This window comes from Cydia splendana, chromosome 1 (assembly GCF_910591565.1).
Source record: "Cydia splendana chromosome 1, ilCydSple1.2, whole genome shotgun sequence".
Lineage (NCBI taxonomy): Eukaryota > Metazoa > Arthropoda > Insecta > Lepidoptera > Tortricidae > Cydia > Cydia splendana.
Genome location: NC_085960.1, coordinates 6,463,310 through 6,487,332, shown reverse-complemented (window position 1 = coordinate 6,487,332; position 24,023 = coordinate 6,463,310). Strand labels below are relative to the sequence as shown.

The following is a 24,023-nucleotide window of genomic DNA, read 5'->3' as shown; positions in this document are numbered from 1 at the left end:
CAGTTATTTTATCAAGTGTATGAAACTATCCATAATACGCCTGCAGAACGTCTTAATCGTTCTCCCGGTTCACAATTAATTCAGACGATCAATCAAACGCCGCAATGTAATGAAAATCGCATGCAAGTATTCTCAGTATTCTCACTATCTAAATGGGGCTTCACATTACATAGAATATTAAGAGGAAAGGGGACGGCCGCTACTCCATACAAACGAGTCACTACTTTCCTCTCTGGATATTGACATAATGGAAAATATTGTACATAATTTTATGTCTACCATAGCTATGCCTCTACTTTTAAATTTTTTCGAATCTTTAATTATTGTAAAAATTTGGTGCGATAAACAGAATTTTTAAATAGGTACTCGTAACTCTTATATAATAATAATAAAAAAAAACCTAGGGGCATAGCTGTGGTTGATATACAACAAATTGTGTCAAAATATTTTCAATTATGTTAATATCCAGAGGTGAAAATGAGGGCTACGTTTGTATGAAAAGGCGATTTCGCGTGGGTCCTCCACTCGTCTTAAGTTGATCAGTTTAAAACTGTGTCTTCTTGCACAAGTTGGATAAAAATGCGCTGGCACTTTTCCATCTAATCTCGTTCGTACGGCCCAGGTGTGCTCTCATTGTAAGTTTACAATGGCCCCGTAAGTTTACGGTTTCGTAACTTAAACAGGTTTGCTGGTTGCAACTAAGTGAGAGAAATAAATGGTCCCAGCCAAAGTGGAACAGCATTCTACTGACCTCATTTGTTTATTTTTTATAGATACATAACATAACGGCTGATTTAGGCGGCGCGCGAACACGCATGCGATTTTAGTTACATTGCGGACTGTTGGTTACGTGCAATTCAATCGACTGATCAAAAACCGCAATGTAATGAAACTAGCATGCGAGTTCTCGCATGGTCTAAATGAGCCCTTATTGTTAGGTGCCACATATTATAAATATCGCTTTATCGGAGCCTTATCAAAGAGGCTGGTGGATGTGACTGGGGACCGTAGGGCTGGCAGCTTTCTCGCACAACGCATTAGTATTGCAATTCAGCGGGGTAATGCTGCCAGCATCTACAGCACCTTGCCGAGGGGTGATTTTAATTGTATTTCAGGTTTAGGGATGTTTTAGTTTTATAAATTTAGAATAGTGTATGTTCATATTATTATTTATTTTGTTTAATGTAATTTTAATTTAATTATATCGCTTTAACTATTTTAGTATCATTATGTTTCACCGTCTTCTCATATCTCATTCGATGCTTTTACTTATGTTATGCAGGTATAGGTACCATCTTCATCTATGCTAAATCTATCAAACTTATTAGCATAAAATTTAAGTACCTAAGTTCGCCCGTTTTCGAACTGTGTAACATTGTTACTTAACATCGGCGATCATGAAGTAAATTGCATATAACAAAGTTCATTTGGCTTGTTGGAGGTTAAGACCGGTATTATTTTGGGCTACCGGTTATTATCTAAAGTTATTTACTTGTGAAGTAATTACATCAATTTAATTTACCTATGAGTAATGTGTTTAGTATCAGACTAAACATTTTGCAATTCAATTAAGATTTCAATTACATTTACCAAAGTTTAAGTGATGTGGATTTCTTATTCCGTCTACTTTAGTGAGCCATTGTTTTATTAATTTGGGAGCTACGATGCCACAGACAGACACATATACTTACAAAAAATAAACTCATAACATCCCTCTTTTTAAGGGTTCCATACCCAAAGGGTAAAAACGGGACCCTATTACTAAGAATCCACTGTCCGTCTGTCCGCCTGTCTGTCACCAGGCTGTATCTCATGAACCGTGATAGCTAGGCAGTTGAAATTTTCACAGATGATGTATTTCTGTTGCTGCTATAACATTAAATACTAAAAACAGAATATAATAAAGATTTAAGTGGGGCTCCCAGCTCCCATACAACTAACGTGATTTTTTTTGCCGTTTTTTGCGTAGGGGGTACGGAATCCTTCGTGCGCGAGTCCGACTCGCACTTGGCCGGTTTTTAAGTCGATGCTAAAAAGTTGACAAATAAATAGGTTCATTAAATAAACTTCCAACTTCAAACTACAAAGTTTTTAATACACAGGCACTTTAAACTAACCTTAAATAACCACTTAACAAGTCTTAATTATTATTCCAGACAGCCTTAATAGCTTAAAAGTTAAATATTGACGGTTATACTTTAACTATCTTTTAATTGTTCGTTGTTGCCGGTCTGGCGCTGGCGTGGCTTCAGACCTTTAATGTCAATTTCATAATTATTGATTTTAGTTACATAAAGTTATTTTAGATAGGTATTGGTTTTATAGAACTAGCTGGCCTACGTTGTTCAATCTCATAAATTGCTAAATGATATTACGAGAGTAAAATTTGTAGTTCGATATTAGCTTACTTGGTAAATAGTATGTAAATTATATTATAGTACTTCAGCGTTCAGACACCGAAATTTTACGCAAAAAATAAATAAACATAAAATTGCAATAAATACCAAAATCTTTATTTTATTTATTATTGACTAATTAATACGGTGTAACATTCCAAAGTAGCTTTTTTAATGCAATAAAACATAAAAATCCAAGTTTTTTATTTTATGTTCCATGACTTAATGACTTTCTATTTATCTAAAGGTCATTACACACTTATAGGCACATTTTATCGATATACATAGTCTATCGAGTTAGGGAATGGTCGGACAGACAGACAGACGCACGAGTGATCCTATAAGGGTTCCGTTCTTTCCCTTTGAGGTACGAAACCCTAAAAAGAAGGGGAAAAGACAGCTACAGCGGTGCAGCTCGCGGTCCATTTCTACCTACCCTGTATATACCTATGTAGACGGTAAACTCTGTTGTGTAAATATAGTATACGCCGTGTATGTGTGTCGTAGAATATCTTACGTCACTTAGTTATCACTGTTATTTTACGGATTCATTATATTTTGATGTTTCGAAAAATATTTCTTGTAGAAATAAAATAGATAATGACGAGTGCACTTACTTTTTAAGTGTGGATTGGACTGGATTTTATTTTTAAGGGTTTTAATGTAGTAAGTAATTTAAAATGAAGAAAACCCTAAGTCAATTCGGTGCAAATGGTGCAATCTCGTGGATAAAAAAAAGAAAAGACCATAAGCTTTCGTCCAAGTATTAATGATTATTTATTGTGTAGGTATTATTCCTGTTTTAAATAGAAGTTTCTACTTTCCATATTTAAAGTGTTTTTAACAAATCTGCATAACTTAATTCTTAAAACTATTCAAGCTTTGCATTAAAAAGTCTGGCTATTAAAAACCCGTTTTTCTATTTAAAAGGTAATAACGTTGCCTGTCTAAAGTTTTTTTTACCATCATGCTTCTCTTTTTAAATAAACTTTTTTAATTACCTTTTTTGTATAATTGATAAACACAGTTGAAGCTTTAGCTTTACCTTTATGTAAAATAACATGCCTCGAGCCCCGAATACATATTTACAGTAGGCACTGTTAAATCGAACCATGAAGCTCTATATATTGAGGAGCAAAATACCTGAATTATTTCCTTTCTATAGGTAGGTACCCAAAATCAAGTATTATCCGCGTCAGTATAATGAATAAAGGGATACTTTTCAAAGCCCCTCAAAAGATGTTTTTCCATGTCAATGGACCATCCATCATAGAAGTTGTTTCGGTTCGAACTTCGCGATAAAGGAGCGAATTATGGCCGTTTATAAATAAGTTGTATAAAAGACATTAAGGACACTTTTATAAATGCGGGAACGCCAACATGTACGAGTAGGTACTTACTTAAATCTTCTAAGAAGTATTAAGTATAAACTTTATCTAAAGAAAATTAGCTTGATGTGCTCATTTAAAAACACATAGTACTTATATTGAGAAACGTGGTAGGTACAGCAAGCAAAATCAGATTAATATTGAAATTTCACCAGTCATACAAAGTTTTTCAGCAATCAAAAATTGGGACGTACTTAGGTACGTACGAGTAATGGAGAATTGTGCGTATATTCAGGCCATCACCTATAAATATGTTCCGCAGTAATACAGCTATTTTTTATATTATAAACACAAATATGAACCCAAATCAAACTAACACCTTACCTAACTTTTCGATATTTTATGGCAGTATCGACATTTTTATAGCAATATACAGATATTTTTAAGACACTGACGACGTTTGTATGACATATTTCCGTCATTGTATGGCAGTATCGAAACTTTATGCCACAATGTTGACATTTATATGCCACATTCGAAATTTGTGTGGTCAAAGTAGCCGCAGAAATGTCGACAAACATTTTTGACATTTCGACGGCATATAATCACGTATTTGCAATTGACATTTCATTTCGAATAAAACGTCGTTTCAACTGATACTAGAAATGAGGTCAAATAAAATTCCTTTGATTTTGAGAGGTATTCGAAATTTAAATGTTATTATTAAATCGCCATTGACGTCATTATAACGCAATATTACGATTTTCATAGATAAGAAATATTTTGAAAACCGTTCATTTTTGCTGGCCAGTATTTGCAGTTTTGAATGCGTTGTTTAATGATCGAGTGTTTATGATATGTGTGTAGATAAATGAAACTTAATTATGAAAACCTCTGGTTAATATAATCGTTTAGCCGACTGCCAAATTGGAGCCCACCCAAATAGTGTCGTAATAAAGGCAGAGGAAGTTGGTTCCAGCGGGATTGAACGCGCGATCCTCGCCGGGCCGCTTGGCAATGATAGCAGTTTAGTGGAAGCCCCTTATTACTAAGTTAAGACAGTCGGCTGAAGTTGCTAAGCGGACTTAGGGCTCAAAAGTATCTGCGCATGTAGTCCGCACAGTGCTCGAATGATCTATAATGTGTGGTATCGTGTAGCTAAGTAGGTCATTTTAGCTCTTCTTTTACTTTGCATATTTATATTATATATCTTATATATTATGATGATGATGATATATTATATAATTTATAGTATATTGTCAGCCAGCACAAGTCTTCCCCTCAAGGTTTTACGTAATGAATTAATGATCAAAAAGCTAGTCCAATGTAAAATGAGGACAAGCTTGCTTTTATTTTATGTACAATTGGACTTCATATCTAAATGGCTAACATTATCTATTAATATTTAATTTACATGACATTTGTTTTTAATATTCGCTTTATAAATACCTATATACCTACAGTGTGTAAATCCAATACGGGCAATAAATCAAACCAGGCATGGAATTTACCCGTGGAATCATGAATTAAAAAGTTTTCTGAAGTTATACTTAATTATGACCACGTAATTTTTTTTTATGCAGACTTTAAAGTCTGAAACCTCGCTCGTCTAGATAAAACATAGTTTAATTTTAATTAATTTTATTGTATTCTCAAAATAAAATCCTGAATATTGTGTACGAACACTATGAGCATAATAAATGTGATACTATAGATATATCTAAAGACAAAAGGAGTTCAAATGATAACACCATATATGGGTGCATGTGTCTGATTGAGTTGTAGATATGTGCCACCGTGCACCGTAGCATTGAAACTACCAAATTGATTTCGATAAACTAGTAGGCAATTGATTCGTCCTGTGGTCCGAAAGGAGAAGGTTTCATATAGGTACTAAATAAAAACTATCGCTGGTTTTTGTTGTGATTTCTGTACTTATGCTTTGAGAAAGCAACATCGGCACAAATAACTAGAAAACTAAGCGATATAGGGTAATTGCGTCAGTTTACCGTCCGGTGTCAGTTTCCGTCCACTTGACGGATTAGCAAATAATACATTTCATTTATAATTTACTACTTGCGAATTTTTTTTTTTATGTATTAGATATTAAGTATTGCAATAAGTCCAAATTTGTGCAGCAATTAAGGTTTATATTTAAATTTCGTCAAGTCGACGACAACTAAGCCGGACAAAAACTAGCGCAATGACCCTATTTTTAATAGTGGTAAAAGAGATAATGAAAACATGTTTAAATTAATTTGGTATCAAAAAATGTTACAAAGAATGTTAATTACAACGTTTAAAGGAATAGCCGAATTTATTACAGTTCTAAATTAAAAATATTTTTACTATGGCAAAAAAATTAACATTACTTAATATTGAACTAATTAGATATTCACCTATACCAGGAAACGCCTCCTCGCGGTCCCCGCGGAAATTTGAACAAAACTGTCATCCATATTCGACACTTGTAAAATATGTTTATAATAATATTATGATTTTGTCACCAGTCAAAAACTTCACAACACTCAACTTTATTCGATCACCTTCGCTAGTCTGTAGGGACCGACGCGTATTTCATATCTGAAAGTTTCTGGAAAAAAATCGCCTCTACACTCTAATCATCCGCTCAGCTCGAGGGCTGAAGCGCTACTGACTGAAGTTGGCACGTCCCATCCTGTGCGAGTTTGTAACACACCTCGTCCTTAAAGCTGAAGATGTGTACCGGTTTTATATATAATGGGAAGCTTTAGGATGAAAATAATCAGGAATGGATTACACGCCTGATTATTTTTAAGGATTGTTGGTACATAACTAGTAGTTCGCCCCGAACTGAGAACTCGCGGTTAACCAACAATTATATAGCGATTGACTTTGTTGCACCTACTTAAGTACTCGTATAGTGCGACATAAAATAATAGAAAATAAATGAGGGCGCCACATTCTACGTAACTGTCACATTTTTGACGTAAAATGCTTACACATGGCAACAATTTAGTATGGACATTTTTGAGTTCCATTTTATTTAATTTATACTATTTTATGTCGCTCTATAGGCGGCAATGGATATAAGATCGCGTGGATTTATTGCAAGGTCTGTGGAGCCCTTAACTGATAGATTTAAGCAAAGAGTAGTATGTATAATATAGATTGCCGAGCCGATCTTGTCAGTAGAAAAAATGTAGGCGCGAAGGGATATGGTCTCATAGAAAATTTGAGTTTCGCGCTTTTTTTTACTGACAAGATTTGCTTTTTTGCATCAATTTTGAAGCGCCATTTACAAGTTTAGCGTTAAGTAATATAGATGGCGCTATTTTTCGAATAAAGGGCTTCGTATACGGCTGTCCCTCCCCTGGATTTAAGTCACCACCATAGAGATTTAAATAAACTGTATCTGTGCTAAGCCGTAATATTTCCTGTCAAATGTCAAATACATATACTTATTATGTTTATTCTATTTTATTTTTATCTTGCTAATTATTTCAAAATGGTAAATTTAAAAACGATATTATAAAAGTGTAAGTCGAGCACTTTCATTCGATACTAAACTCGACCATGTTTCTTGTAAAAAAAATGACCATAATAGCAAGACCTCTCACAAACAGCTTTTTGGCCTTCTAAGCTCTTCTAGCTCGATAACCCCTTGATCGGGCCTGCTCATAATTTAATGACTAAAATATAATGCCCTCGACTACACGTTTACCCAATTTCATTAGAACAAATTTACTTAAGTTGTTGAGTATCAAACTATCTTCTGACAGTTCAGCTTAAAAACATCGAAATGCCGGGACGTGCCGCTAGCCAGCCGCGTGTTCAAAGTCGAATGTAAGAACTTCGCTTCGCTTCACTCGCTCGTTTCTATTAATATATGTAGTGTGATATTTATTATAAACTAGACATAGGCACCATACATACAATGGATGACTCACGATAAACCGGGCCGGAGCTTCCGGCGCATCGTTTTCTATGGAAAGTATCACGTGATCACCTGTCATGTCATAGAAAAGTAAGCGCCGGAAGGTTGCGGCTCGGTCTAACATGATTACAGAGATCGGACAGATTGGCGTCATTGCTCGCAATAATGTGGACATGGCTCCAAATTTGATTAAATAATTAATCATTTAATTATTTTTTTACCTGAGATTTAATTTTGTTCCCTAGTCAATAAATAGCACTTAAATAATTTAAATATATTTTTGATATAAAAAATGAGTACCTACAGAAAATTTTAAAAATATGCTGATTATTTTCTTTAATAAATTTACATTATAAGAAATCTTTGTGTTATTTATTGATTAGGAATCAAAATTAAACCTCAGGTAAGAAATTAATTAAATTACTAATTATTTAATCAATTTTGGAGTCATGTCTACATTATTGCGAGCAATGACGCAAATTTGTCCGATCTTTACATGAATCATCCTTTATTGTATTTTCTGTAAGATGAGCCATTGTTGTTGTTGAGCTGCGTTCAAGTTACTGTTGCGTTTACGAAGATAGCTGTTAGACCGTAACTTGTTTAACGCCCACTTACTTATAACAAAAATCCCAAAATGATCTGTGCTGAGTGTAAGAGGAAAATCGAGCGGGGGGAATTATTGAGTTGTTCCCTCTGTCAAACATCCTATCACTTCGCATGCTTTAACTTTACGACAGCGTTTGTTAGAGAACATGGCAATGAACTGAAAAACAACTGGAAATGTCCCCCGTGCGCAGCTACTGCCCGCAGACCTCGTGATGACAACACACCCGTGTCTCCAGCATGGTTGAGACCACCGCCGATAAATGACGCAAATATGTCCTTAGATGACAGTAGTGCCTCCTGCCTAGGCGAAACCAGTTTAGAGAACTTGTCAACAATATTAACCAGTCACAATAAGAATAATCAGATAAATAACCGAGATAGTCTAGCACCTAATATAACTGATCAACACGGTGTATCTGGAACCAGACCACAAATAAATTTCCTTTCTGAAACCATCCTCACCGAACTAAGAAGCTTTCGCTCTGACATCACCTCAAAGCTTGAACAGCATGATCAAAAGTTTACTATCCTCTTTGATAATATAAAAACAAACGTTAATGATTTATACCAAAAATATAACGCTCTAAAAACGGATATTGATGTCATTAGAGAAGATACTATTTACACTAAAGCCCAGGCAGACAGCATACTGCATACAACTACTAGCCATACACAAAGTATTGAAGACACCCATGGAAAGATCGCGCACTTGGATAATGAGATAGCAGTGCTAAAGGACCGCATGAGCAAGCTGGAAACTAAGCATTCATGTTCCTACTCAAATATTGTAAAATCCAAGGGCAATATTGTCAACATCGTGTCACCAGATGGCCCCGACAACCCTACTCCAGTAATCCAGGAATCTTCTTTAATACCTCATGAAAACCATGAGCATGACGCTAAAGACAGCGTTAAACCCGCCAGCAAGTCTAAAACTCAAGTAATAGAATCTATCGAAATGAAGAAGCATAATCGCAGTTACCATCGTCGCTCTGTAATCCGTGCTACAGGAGATGTGGACTCCGACCTGAAAATCATGGAACCCTTGAAACACATACATGCCTGGAACTTCCATCCAGATACAACCGAGCAGAATGTCTTGGCGTACCTGAATAAAAAGCGACCTTGTAACTCTTACAGCGTTAAGAAGCCTGACCAGTTGCATACTCGTCATACCTGCTTCATAGTATCTGTGCCACATGCAGACTTTGATTTTTTCATGACTCCGGATAATTGGCCTAAAGACACTATAATACAAGAATGGTATGCGCATAAGCCGAAAAAAACCAGTCGCAGGACAACGTTTTTTCGTTCCGAAAATACCAAAACCACGGAAAGTTAATTTGTTTTATCAAAACGTAAGAGGCTTAAAAGGCAAACTATCTGTTGTCAAAAATACGCTTATCACATTCCACAGTGACATAATTGCACTGACAGAATCAAGGCTGGATGATACAGTCCACGACTCTGAACTGTTTCCTCCTGACTACACTGTGCTGCGAACCGATCGCCCCGGGCGCGGCGGCGGAGGCGTGTTGTTAGCCGCGCGCTCGCCCTTTAAGCTCCAGCCGCTGGATTGTGGCGCGGAACCGGAAGATGAAATCGTTTGTGCTCGAGTTATGATAAATCACCTTCGTTTCATTGTCTGTGTAGTCTATCTTGCACCCAACATTCAACAATCTCGGTACTACTCTGTATTTAACTGTTTAGAACGTGTTACCTCTGAACATTCTTTACCAATAATCATTCTGGGCGATTTTAATTTGCACTCTACTACACCTGTCACACGTAAGGATTTTGAGCTACTATTAACATATTGTAATTTATGCCAAAATAATAGTGTTTTAAATAGCCTAGATCGCCTGTTAGATCTTGTCCTGACTAATCAAGCTGTAAAAGAAGTGTCGGTTACGGAAGCTGTCGCTGGACTTGTATCCTCGGAGAAACACCATTTACCTCTTGATGTAACCATATTATGCAGCACTTTATTTACGACCAGCTCAAATAGTGATAATACCGATGCGTCGAGCTTGCAGCGCAATTATAGAAAAGCAAACTTTCCCCTGCTCTATTATAGGTTATCTAACACTGATTGGTCCCCATTGACTACTTGTACTACCGTTGATGAATGTGTTAAAAGTTTTTACTTAATATTGGATGCAATAATTTCAGAATGTGTCCCACTAAAAAAGATCGCAAAAAATAGAAAAACCTACCCCGATTGGTTCACTAGTGAACTAATCCAACTAAATCAATTAAAAAACCAACACCACAAAATTTATAAACAAACAGGAAACCAGCTCCATTACGCATTCTTTTCATACTACAGGAAGCTAGTATTGTCCAAGTCTGAAGAATGTTAGAAATCGTTTCTTGAAGCCCTCCAATCAAATATAGTAAAGGACCCATCCTCATTCTGGTCATTTGTTAAACGAAATAGGATGTCTAACCAACCAGCAACTTTTGTAAACTTGTCCCCTAAAGAAGTTGCCGATTCATTTGCCGACTTTTTCAGAAATGTCTATCTACAGACACCTCCGACCCTAGATATATCTGTCGCACAAGCGTCCGCAACTGCACGCGGTATCCAAGAAACCCATCGCCATGTAACTATTGATAACATTAGTGAGGATGATGTCCGTAAAGCAATAGCACGCTTACGCTCTAAACACACTCAAGGTCCTGATGAGATTCCTCAGTATATAGTCAAGGACTGTCGAGAAGTATTCGTGCAGCCTTTACGAGTAATTCTTAACCTTGCCCTAGACTCGAAGACATTTCCCTCGGCCTGGAAAATAACAAAAGTACTGCCGATACACAAGACTGGTTCAAAAACGGACATTCAAAACTACAGGCCAATTGCGGTGTTATCCATATTCGGGAAAATTTTTGAAAGTATCCTCTGCTCACACATAAATCGGCATCTCAAAGGCTGGTTCTGTGATGAGCAGCATGGGTTCTTATCAAAGCGTTCGACCTCATCGAACCTTATAAACGCAACAACCATAATTGCCAATAGCCTAGATAATAAAAAACAGGTCGATGTTGCCTATTTTGACTATCGAAAAGCCTTTGACACAGTAAATAACGACATACTACTTGGGAAAATGGCTTTAGCTGGTTTTTCCTGTCAGCTCTTATCCTTCTTAGCCTCTTACTTATCAGGGAGGCAACAGTATGTGCAATATGGCCAATCTAGGTCAAATCTGTACCCAGTACACTCAGGAATTGGTCAAGGTAGTAACCTGGGTCCTCTCCTTTTTCTGGTCTTAGTTAATGACCTGCCAGCAAATATTAGGCATTCCACTTGCTTAATGTTTGCTGATGACCTAAAATTAGTCAAACCGGTTGGAGACCACGACGATTGTCTAAAGTTGCAACAAGACATTGACAGTGTCTGTGCTTGGAGTGTCCAAAACAAATTGTCTCTAAACGTAGGGAAATGTTCGGTCATGTCATACACCCGTGCTCGACATCCTCAAAAATGTTATTACAGGATCGGAAATAATTCTCTGCAGCAAGTTGCATCAGTTCGTGATCTTGGCACAATATTCGATCAACAGCTCACATTCAATGACCACATTGTCAGCGCCTGTAAGGTTGCAAGAAAATGCCTAGGTTTCGTAATCCGCCAATCAAAATCTTTCAGTACACAGAATGCACTTAGAATACTGTACAACGCGTATGTACGAAGCCGACTTGAGACGAATGCGATAATTTGGAGTCCCCATGAACAACACTACACACTTATGTTGGAGAGGGTCCAGAAATCGTTCATTCGTCATCTATATAATAAAACTTATGGTTACTATCCATACATGTACCCTAGTCTATATATTCTCGGAATGGTTAACTACACCACCCTCGAGGCCAGAAGAAATGTGGCACTCGTAAGATATTTTTATCTCCTAATCCGTGGCCAAATACATAACCCTCAGTTGCTAGCACTTGTACCGTTTCGAGTACCTGTCCACAGCAGTATTCAGCTGCGCCCTCGTCGCCGCGCGCTGTTTGCAGTCCCGGCGGCGCGGACCCGGACATTATCCCACTCACCGCTGCACCACGCATTGTCTCTCCTGAACGATATATTGGACAGCGACAGCGAACTTGACATATTCCAATGCACGGAACCTAGTTTTTTGTCAGTTAGTAGCCGATACCTGGAGTCAATAGCGACGCCGAGCTCAATTAATGTATAGTTAGCACTTAAGTAAAATCTTACTCTCAATGTTTATATAATGTCACTCCTTTTAACATGTGTAGCTTGACTGTAAATGTTAATTTAAGGAATAAATAAATAATAATAATAATAAAAAAAAAAATTGTTTTGGCATTATTAATTTGATACCTAGTATGAATAGTCATAGTCGAAATTCGACTAACACCCAAACCTATAGAGGTTTGGGTGTTAGTCGAATTTCGTCGTATCTAACGGACAAACTCATAAAACACCGCAATCTTTTGCTGAATTGGAACCACATACATACTTAGGTACATCTTTTTGTTTTATTAAGTTTTGTGTAAAAAGCACTTATTTGGATAATAACGATATATTTGCTAGAGTAAAATAACATAAACATAACATATAATTTATTATTTAACCTATAATTATGAATATAATCAGCCTAAACAGAGGGGCTACCGCGAAAACCGAAATTCGCAAATTGCGGGGATCTTACTCTTTTACTCCAATGAAGGCGTAATTAGAGTGACAGAGAAAAATGCCCGCAATTGACGATTTTCGGTATTGGCGGTAGCCCTACTGTCCCGATGCAAAGATCCGCGTTATATGTTTGCCGAATTTCTGTGTTGCATCTCAAATCCGAAACGAATCTAATTAAGATACAAATTTTCAAATATTAAAAGTGGCATAATCTCTGGTCTAGTCTAGAGTATTGAAAAAAATTTAAACCTACTTTGTATAGACATGTTATGACATGACACAGCCAACCTTGTTGTTTCAGTTCGCTCTTCATATTAGGTACATTAATCTCATGATTCTATTCATAAGACGCATCAACTATATTATATAGCAACTTAATTATTCGCACTAATGATAATTGAAGGCAATACGTACATGTATAGGTGAAACAATCTTCATTACAATCATTACTACTGATGGAATTAAGATTGAGCTGGCTTTTGAAATGATGATTAACACGAGGCCTATATAGTGTTATATTACATACATATGAAATTAAACCCCAACCCGCATTGGGCGAGCGTGGGGACTATTGATCTAAGAGGTTCCGTAGCTAGGGAAATAGGGTTGCAATTTATAGAGCAACGAAATCCCTCTAGTTAGTGTGCCATACTATGTATCATTATTAATTAATCCGGGCTCCTGGCAGCTGATCAGCGGTGGGTATGACAGTGGTTGGGCAACAAAAGGGGTTGTAAAAACAATTGAAGGTGTGCAATTTATAGAGGGGACCGAAAACGGGACCTTATAGTAATAAGGTCCCGTTTTCACCCTTTGGGTAACGAAATACGATAACATTTGGCCCAGTAAATGAGATGACTTGGCACTTTTTCGCGCATCTTGGACGTCACCTGGCACTACTTTTCCCCTAATTAAAACGCCTGGCAATGTTATATTCGAATTAAATACATAATTAGCTATTATATCACACCAAACTCAGAGCTATATAAATTGTGCACCTTCAATTTATTTGACACCTCTCACACCCACCGCTGAACAGCTGCCAGGCGCCCGAATTAATTAATAATGATAGTACGGCACACAAACTAGAGGGATTTCGTTGCTCTATAAATTGAAAACCTATTTCTGTAGCTAGCTCTCCGTCTATATAGCCCAAACCCTCTCGTGCTTGAGAGGAGGCCTGTGCCCAGCAGTGGGACGTATATAGGCACAATTATTTATTTTTATCTTATGAAATTACCAGTAATGTAGTAACTACTTAAAATAATCGAAATAATTGACCGAGCGTTAGCGAAGGTCTACGTTTCACCTTGGACATAAATGACTACGTATGTCCGGATGTTTTCCTCTGCAGGTCGTATTCCTCAACCGATTCTCGTATTTTTTTTTTGTAAGGTAAATACCTTATTCCAATCTAAAAGTAATAAGTTGATAATTCTTTGTCTAATTTTATTACTTGAAGTCAGTCAGGTGTTGAAAGCCTTGGTTTATAATTCCATGAACGTGAACCTTCTGTTATCCCAGCTGTGGGTCGAGGTGAGTTGTGACCGCCCAATATACTGAAAGGGCTATTTTACAGATCGATATTATATTTTTTTAACCGACTTCAATTTCACAGAAGGAGGAGGTTCTGTATTCGGTTGTGGCTATTTTTTTCTATGTACGTTCACCGATTACTCCGACATCCGTAGTCCGATTTGAGTAATTCTTTTTTTGTTTGAAAGGAGCTACCTCCAAGTTGGTCCCATATTAATTTGGTTCTGTTCTGATGATGGGATCCGTGAGGAATTGAGGGAACTCCTCAATTTTTAAAGGCACATGCATGGTGATTTGGGTGTTTTCTTAAGCAACTCGAGCATTTTCTTCCAAAAACCACCAATTTGATGAAGTGGACCTGATGATGATGATTGTTCTGATGATAATGATGATGATTTTTTAAATGTAGTATGTTCAGCGATTACTCCGGCACCTGTGATCCGATTTGAGTAATTCTTTTTTTGTTTGTCCTCCAAGGTGTTTGCGTATTATTTTTGGTTCTGGTCTGAAGATGGAATCCATGAGGAATTGAGGGTACTCCTCAATTTTTAAAGGGACGTGTAAAGTGATTTCGGTGTTTTCTAAAGTAACTCGAGCATTTGCTTCCGAAACCCACCAATTTGATGTAGTGCAACTGTAGCCTTACCATGAGTTTGACACTACCCCCGATCAGTAGCCTTACCACGAGTTTGATATTGACATATTCGCTAACGTCTTCGTAACTTACTTTTTATGCACCTCGCTCGCACTAATATGTTAGTACGAGCGAGATGCATAGAAAGTAAGTTGCGCACAGGCTAGCGAATATATCAATGTCAAACTCGTGGTAAGCTGGTAAGGCTATTGATCGGGGGTTAGGGTTAGGAGTTAAGGGGCCAGGGATTAAGGGGTTCCCCAATGCGTTAAAACTAAAAATGGATAAATAAAAACTTTTTACAAAAAAAAGAAAACCGACTTCAAAAAGCATGAAATAAATGATTATCCTTTTTTAAGTCTATGCGTCACCAACTGATATGTTTGAATTCGGTGCCAAGCCAAGTAGTAACAATAGGTACCAGTCAAAAATAATCAGCTTTATGGCTATAAGTCCCATTAGAACTGTACTAATAACTATTATAAAAGTGTAAGTAATTCTGTCTGCCTCTTTGTTGCCTTTTCATGGCTAAACAACTGAACCGCTTTAGGTAATATTTGGCAAGAAGGTAAATTCCTTGAATTATTTTATATTTTGAAATGTAGTCCTCTGGATAAGGGACGGGAAATAACTCAGTCCCAATCCCACACTTGCGTGCTATAGACTGTTCGAGCATTAGTAAGAAATGCTCTTTAAAAAATACGACGGCAAAATGCATTGGATTTACACTAATGTGCCGACAAACATGGTACGGACTGTGCCAAGAAGGTTTGATCGTGTGTTCTGAGGTGTGTTCTTAGGTACAGTCGTCGTCAATGATATGTTTACACTTTTGCACCTTACTCCTTTTTAATAAGGCGAAAAGTGTAAACATATTTTTAACGTTGTCTGTATCTACAGAAAGTTTGTCGTCGTGTAAGGCAATCGAACGTAGGTACATCCTTATCGAATCATTCGAATCGCACCAAAATCATGGTTTGCTTCAAAATTTGGCTTGGCACCGACTTCAAACATATCAGTTGGTAACGCATAGACTTAAAAAGGGATAATCATTTCTTTCATGCTTTTTGAAGTCAGTTTTCTTTTTTTTGTAAAAAGTTTTTATTATTATTTCTTTCTCTTTCTGATCTGCACCAATGTGTGTGTGTATTTTGTGCAGTAAAGTTTAAATAATAAATAAATAAATAAATATATACTCCTATTAATTATTAGGTAATCATTTTTTTGTGGCAGTACGAGTATATAGTCTTTAAAAATAATATAAAAAAAAACAACAAATGTAGGCTTAGAAATAGGTAGTAGTAAATATAAGATTGTAATTAAAATATTTATTTGCATATAGCTCAATTACAATGTCCAAATAGGGTGTAGCTTAATGTAATGCCAATCGAAATTCAACTGACGCCGAAGAGAATGTCTGTCAACCGATTCTAATTTATCAATTTCATACTTATAGTTTTGATATTGTTAGGAATCTAATGACCTTGACACGGCCCGAAGTATGCGCATCAAAAAGTGGGAGCGAAATGACTCTATAACGCGCGCGCGGTAACCAAACAGTGTGAGCGTTTTTCAATGTCGTATCAAAACAAGATCAAAACCTTGACATTTTTTTAAATCTGAATCGGCCTCAATGTTGAGAATATGATGCGAGATGTCATATCAATATTCCGTCCGCGTCAATCGCCGGCGGGCCCGTGGAGTTATCAGCCTATTTGTTTGAGTAAACATCTTTTGGCCGCATGAAATATTACATTCCTGTACAATATACATACCTACATTATTATGGTCGAGTTTGGGCCATCGTGAAATAAACCTCGTTTTATTGTAAGTAAACGGTATATATTATATTAAAATTAGTAAACTTCATATACTGAAAAAATATCAGTTTATGTTTATTGTCTATGTTTGTGTGTTAACTTTTAATTATTTTTAATCCGAAATTGAATGTCAGCTGATCTCATGTGATTGGTAGTTATTAAATATGAGTTCATAATATCGAGTTCTAAAAGTAATTATATGAACTATCTATACTATAGCTTACGTATAATATTAAGGAACTTTTACACACCTATATGTACTCTATTAATAACTTCAATATTAGCCCTGAAATGAAAATACTCAAGATCATAACGGGATGCCTAAAAAAATATCGATATACCAAAGAAAATAGTTCCCGAGCGAATGAGAATTTACGAGCCACATCGGACCAATATCTAAGTTTAACCTTTAAAATCTCTTATCATTTAATGGTTTTCTTGCAAGCATAACTTCCATGACTTACACCATAGAGTTCAAATTCCAACACAAAACCTATGAGTGATAAGAAATCGTAAAAGTAAAGACGCCGATATGGGAAAAAGGCGCCTCTACCCTACTTTACATAAATAGGCCTTCGTAATTCTCTTTGAATTTGAAGACCCGATATATCCCACTGGATCACACTGATCAGGTTTAAGGGTTGAAATATTCATCTTTATCAAGGTTTGTGGTGAGTGACAGCTGTTTCTCTTAGTTTAGTTGTAACCCATATACAACATTCCTTACTGATTAGCTTACTACATAGAACATTTCTACTGACCCAGAATACCATTTCTACCCAGAATACTCTAGGCGCATAAGGTCAGTAGAAATGTTGTGAGTCTTGAGATATTGCCTATGTTTATGTGCTTCAAACGCATTGAGAGAATGGATGAAGATCGGAACGTGAAAAGAGCATACCTGGCCCATCCAGCAGGAAGACGTCCTATCGGACGCCCTAGATATCGCTGGTGCGACATGGTGGAGGCGCACCTGCGCGAACTTCGACTCAACAATGGCGAGAGGTCGCACAGGACCGAGAAAAGTGGCGCTGTTTTGTGTCGGAGGCCAAGCCTCATTTTCGGTGGCTGAGCCAACGGAGTAAGTAAGTAAGTAAACGCAACATTGTATGAAATAGGTAAATTACTTTAGCCGTTTTCCTTAGCTAAAGAACAGAGAGTGGTTTATTAACCTATTTATAAACACGACGCGAACGTGAAATCTATCAAGTTCCAATTACCTCATACTATTTACCTGCACGCTAAACTACCGCTTGTTCATAGGGCGAATTCCCGCTGTGATTATACAGTCGCCATCAGATATATCGGAGCGGCCAAGGTGTTCACAATATCTGAACACGCGCTCTAACGCCCTGACAATAGAGGCGTGTTCCGATATTTGTGAGCACCTTGGCCGCTCCGATATATCTGATGGCGACTGTACACTGTATGTAGGTACAGTCAGCAGCAGAAGTTCCTAAGTGGGCAATGTGTTCAAAATTACCTTGCCACGCTCTTAATCTCTTAACAATAAAATCGCTTCAGCAACTTCTGCTGCTGACTGTAGCTAACATTTTCTGATACCTCCGTATCACTTTCAGGAAACCTTATAGAGAATCTCGCGCTTTGTTATAGAGATTCGTAGCGAACGAGAGAGATATCATTACTAATATTATGGGGTCTCGGGGATCCTAATTTGCGCAACGCAATATTCTGTAGGTACTTAACATTTATTAAAGTAAGAATTTTTTTTTATGTTATATTAGGCAAACGAGCAGATGGATCGCCTGATGGTAAGCGATTACCGCCGCCCATGGACACCCGCAATTGTCCCTTGCCCGCCCTTGTCATTTTTGCCAAACACGCAGGTAGGAAAAAAAATATAACGAGCATTTGTCGTAGACCGGTCGACATGTGTCTCAAAATCATATGCCCCAATAGGCAGTTTGGTCTATGGGTTAGTACAATATTGTTCAAATTGTACATTAAATAAACATTAATATTCTTAGTTTACTGTTACAAAAATTTTGTCTGTACCTACATACATATACCATCTTCAAAACTACATGTGTATATTTATAAAAATACATCATTGCATTCATTTTAAGCGTGTTTAATTGCGCTAGTTTTAATCCCCCCGGTTGCTCTTTGTCGGGTTGGTTTTATGAAAACAACTGATAACCGTAAATCCGGGCATAGTCCTCCACAGCACGGACTCGACGGGCAGTATGTGAATCTGTACACGTACGAATGACAGCGCCCGTTTCATGATTTTATTTACTTTTAATCTAGTGGAACGGCCGGCCTAGCCAAAGTTACAATCGCTATCGCTTCGACAACGAAAAGCATTATGTCTCTCTATCACTCTTCCATATTAGTGTGACAGTGACAGTTGCGTTTCGATCGCTACGGAGCGTAAGCGATTGGCATCTTGGCTACGCGGTCTGGTTTAGGAAATCCTCGAACGCCGTTGTTGAGATTTATTGGTTGTTGTAGAGGTTATCAACGGGAAATTATAGAGAAGAAAATAAACTAAAATTAACCAGTTGCATCACATCTTGCTAACTTTTTAACATTAAATTTTAGTCTGAAAATTTCCATTGAAATTTTTAATACTGTTAAAATAAATAGGGGAATATTTTACATTTACAGGTTGTAATTTGTATTTAATCAAAAGACCCATTTTATGATTATCAGCGAGGAAATTAATGATTTTATTGAAATAGAAAGTGGTTAACCGCTTAATTTTGTTTAAGCACGTATTCATTTTAGAGCATGCAAATCATTCAGCCACACAAAATGGGAAATCAAATTTAAATAAATGATTACAGTCAAAGATAATTATTAAGAATTATAATTATTGAGAATTAATGAATGAGTGAATTCAAAGATTATAGAAAATATTTGAATTTTACTCAAACAGAATAATTTAATTGACTTGCTTTCATCAATTTATCAAAGACAGTACTTAAATACTAATACCAAATTCTGTCATGAACATGAGTCCACATCAGTGGACTTTGCGAAATATTAAGTAAAATTGCTTTAATGGATCACCAGCCAACCGATTGTTTTTGACAAGGCATCAAAGGCAATCGCAGAACACAGCGGGGTCACCAATGATCTATGGGATAGTCGAACGTTATAGATGTCTTTTTTAATCAAACAAATACTATGATGAGGTACATTGAACTTTATTTCATTGATAACATATATTTTGAAGTCAAGTGCATTTAAGCCTTCATTCTCAAATTGTATAGTTACAGTATTAGACACTCGTAGGTGTGTTTACACACTATTTCATTCAGTCACCAATGTGTGAGTATAGGTACGACGAGGACAGGTAACATGCATAGGTACCTATTCAATCGCTAATATTGGTGGTTGTTAGCATAATAAGGGTTCCAGGGTTCAAGGCTCATAATTTCTTTTGTTTGGCTGAACTATCATTTTTCATAAAGATGTATAGACACTGATTGTACTATGATTAATAATAGTTTTGACGATGTCGGTGTTAGATTCTATGATATATGTATTAGGTGTCTGTGATACCTACTCGTTATTTAAAAATGACGAGCGAGAAAATAGACTGTCTATTTTGCTTTACAGTATGGTCACATACAAATCATAATACTCAGAATGTGTTGAAAATTTATTGTAGGTAAAAGTAATATGAGTACTTAAGCAGGTACTTGTATTATTCTTGAAGATGTTATTTGTTATGCATTCTCTTAACTCGCTCGCAATCTATAAATAAATCATAAATCATAAATCATATATTTATTTGTAAACATAGGTTTTTACAGATATAATTGTACACTTAAAAAGAGTATCACTATGTTTAGCCATTAGGCATACAAATATTTTCCAGATGGTGCATGCATATTTACAAACTTAATCTATAAAAATAAAATATAATTTAGTAATTTACATTCCTACATATACCTATATAATTAATATTCTGTATCAGACAAATATTCTCCGATCGAGTAGTATGCTTTCCTAACACAAAATTTAAACAGACTCTTTTAAAAAACTCACCTAGCAACCGAATAACACGTACTTCCTAAAATAAATTTTCTGGAAAATAAAATATTTCAATATTTTCGATCTACTAATCTTGTAATACAGTAAAAGTACAATTTTATTCATCGACATCGTTCTGCCGTTATTATTTTCTCTATGGAGACCGCGCAGGCCGCAGGCCGAGCCAAGGAGGAGCGCCGTTCCACGGCCGGCTGACATGACAAGATGTCAATGAAAATATCAACAAACATGTTTATGTGAAATTCTTTCAATCTTTTTAAAATGTTGGACACAGATGCTTTTTTCGTAACTGATGAGTGCCCGGTTTGGAGTAACCAGAGCCGGACGCCGATATATGCGATATAAGTAATAATTCGAGTGTTGTTCTTCCTGACGCCGCAGTTCAAAGTACTTGGAATCTAGTCTCTGTGCTCGCGTGTGCTCTTATAGTTATTTTATATCTTTTTTACTTTATTTGTATTAATTAAGTAGTTTTAGAGTAATTATTGAATGTCCCTATCCGCATCCAATGTTGTCGTCCCTACTACGTCGTTGGATATAGATGTACGGTGCCCACAATGTCCCCAACCCCGTTATTTCAAAGGCTCAAAAGGCTTGAATATCCACATCACCAAAAAACATAAACCCCAGGTCTCATGTTCGGCTCCCGTAATATCGGTTCCCCCATCAACACCAGTTTTACAGCCACGATCCCCACCTTCCGACCCACCTTTTTGGCAAACTCTTAGTAACCTCAAAAATACCCTCCCTATTGTTAAACGCATACCCAGAGGCGCTCGCGTCGCAGTTACGAAACGCCTCGCTGAAACGGTAAAAAATACAGTGAGCGAAAATTCAAAACATGCCTGGGAAGAACTTTTGACGTTTTCATTCAAAGTTCTTCACGTTAATGCCAATAATCAGGCGCATATGTCCCTTACCACAAAAATTAAAGCAAACTGCCGTCATGATTCTCCTATGCATCACATTAACAACATACATCAACAATATACTAACAGTCAAAACATGTCTAAAATAATAGAGAGCAAGGTAGCCGATGGTGACATTAGGGGAGCCGCTCGCATCATATTCTCCAACGACGTAATAGCACCTAACAGTACAGACACGCTTTCAGCACTATCTAATAAGCATCCATCTCCAGCAGCCAGCTCCGTCCTGCCCGACGCTCCCCAATTAAGTGACATTCCGCTTAAGGCTACAGCAGAAGACGTCCTAGGAGCCGTCATGTCGTTCCCGAATGGATCGGCTGGCGGCCTAGATGGTCTCACACCGCAACACCTAAAGGATGTTTTAAGTAGTGAATGCAATGGAACGCGTGACGAGCTCCTTGTACAGTTAACGTCACTCGTTAACCTTATGCTTACAGGAAAAGTACCCGAGGACGTTATCGACATCCTGTACGGCGCAAACCTATGCGCCCTTCAAAAAAAAGACGGCGGTATCCGACCAATCGCTGTTGGATGCACTTTTCGCCGCCTCACTGCGAAAATAGCCTGCCGTGCCATTCTCGAAAAATTAGGCCGAGAATTTAGCCCTTTTCAACTCGGTTTTGGATCCAAAAGCGGTTGTGAAGCCGCCGTCCACGCCGTGCGTACTTACGTAGAACGTCGGGCCGGCGAGGTGCTGTTGAAGGTGGATGTAACTAACGCTTTCAACTCCGTGGACCGAGGCGCCCTGCTGACCCAAATCAAGGAAAAAATCCCGGAAACCTACAATTTCCTATGGCAATGTTACAGCTCACCTACGAAACTTTTATATAAATCAAACCTTTTGGCCTCCTCCGTTGGTTGTCAGCAGGGTGATCCTTTAGGCCCAGCCATTTTCAGTCTCGCCATCCATTCTATCATAAAAAATCTAAATTCTAAATTAAATATCTGGTACCTGGACGACGGAACCCTTGGAGGTGAAGCCGATACTGTTTTAGACGATTTAAAAAAACTAACATCAGAGTTAAAATCAATCGGCCTAACTCTGAACTTTTCGAAATGCGAACTTTTTATTTTGAACCCTTCCTCCGATTGCAAAATTATAGAGGACAGCTTTGCTATGATAGCCCCCGGAATCAAAATTATTAGTGACAATCAGCTTCACCTTCTTGGTTGCCCTATTTTAGATCAATCTTTCGACGAATATGTCAATGCCAAAATCCAAAATTTTAATTCTGTTTCGGAACGCCTACTAAAAATTAATATGCATACCGCCTTTTCCATCATTCGATATTGCCTGTTCGTACCCAAATTTACTTATGTTCTCCGCTGTAGTCACCTTTGGAAGCATCCCACCCTACTTTTAAAACTTGACTCCTTAATTCAGGATACTCTGTCATCTGTTCTCAACATACGTTTTGAAGAAAGGTCCTGGACCCAGGCCTCTCTGCCTATTCGGCACGGTGGCCTGGGTATCCGCAAAATTTCCAGTGTGTCGCTGCCTGCCTTCTTGTCCTCGGTGCATAGTGCTCAAAACCTGATTGGAGGCATTTTATCTCGCTCTCTCGGGGCCATAGAGGCAGCACATTGCACCGAGGCCAAGAATGTTTGGTCACTAACCTGCAGCAACACGGACCCGCCTGCCAATCCATGCTCGCAGAGGCAATGGGACGAGCCGCTCTGCCGTCTAGTACGGAATAATCTCGTTGATACGTCAACTAGTACGGCAGACCGAGCTCGTCTTCTTGCCACTGCGGAGTGGGAGTCGGGTCTGTGGCTACAAGCCCTACCCTCTCCATCCATAGGGACCCTATTGGACAACACCACCTTCAGACTGGCGACTTGTTTGCGCATAGGGACTTTAACAAACGTCCCCCATCACTGCCGTTGTGGTGCCATGGTGGACAAATTTGGACATCATGGGCTTTCCTGCGGCAGAAGCGCCGGACGCATACCCAGACACGCCAGCATCAACGACGTCATCCGAAGGGCCTTTGTCAGCGTCAAAGTCCCGGCCATACTCGAGCCCGTCGGTTTGGCTAGGGACGATGGCAAGAGGCCCGACGGTATGACGTTGGTGCCTTGGAAGATGGGACGGCCTCTAGTCTGGGATGCCACATGTGTTGACACCCTCGCGCCGTCCCACCTTCCGGGCACCAGCAGAGATGC

The 24,023-nt window shown here is 37.8% G+C and overlaps 1 protein-coding gene and 1 long non-coding RNA gene across 3 annotated transcripts in view; one reads left to right on the top strand and one right to left on the bottom strand.

Moving 5' to 3' along the window:
* Positions 1–6,443, bottom strand: part of LOC134790094 (leucine-rich repeats and immunoglobulin-like domains protein 1) — an 85,508-nt gene extending 79,065 nt beyond the window's left edge. The window contains exon 1 of the mRNA XM_063760867.1: positions 6,124–6,443. Within this exon, the coding sequence (XP_063616937.1) occupies positions 6,124–6,179 (56 nt within the window). The 5' untranslated portion in view covers positions 6,180–6,443. The remainder of the gene's footprint in view (positions 1–6,123) is intronic.
* The window catches only part of LOC134790208 (uncharacterized), a 488,662-nt gene that overhangs the window by 161,805 nt on the left and 302,834 nt on the right, over positions 1–24,023 (top strand). The gene's annotated exons all lie outside the window — the stretch shown is intronic.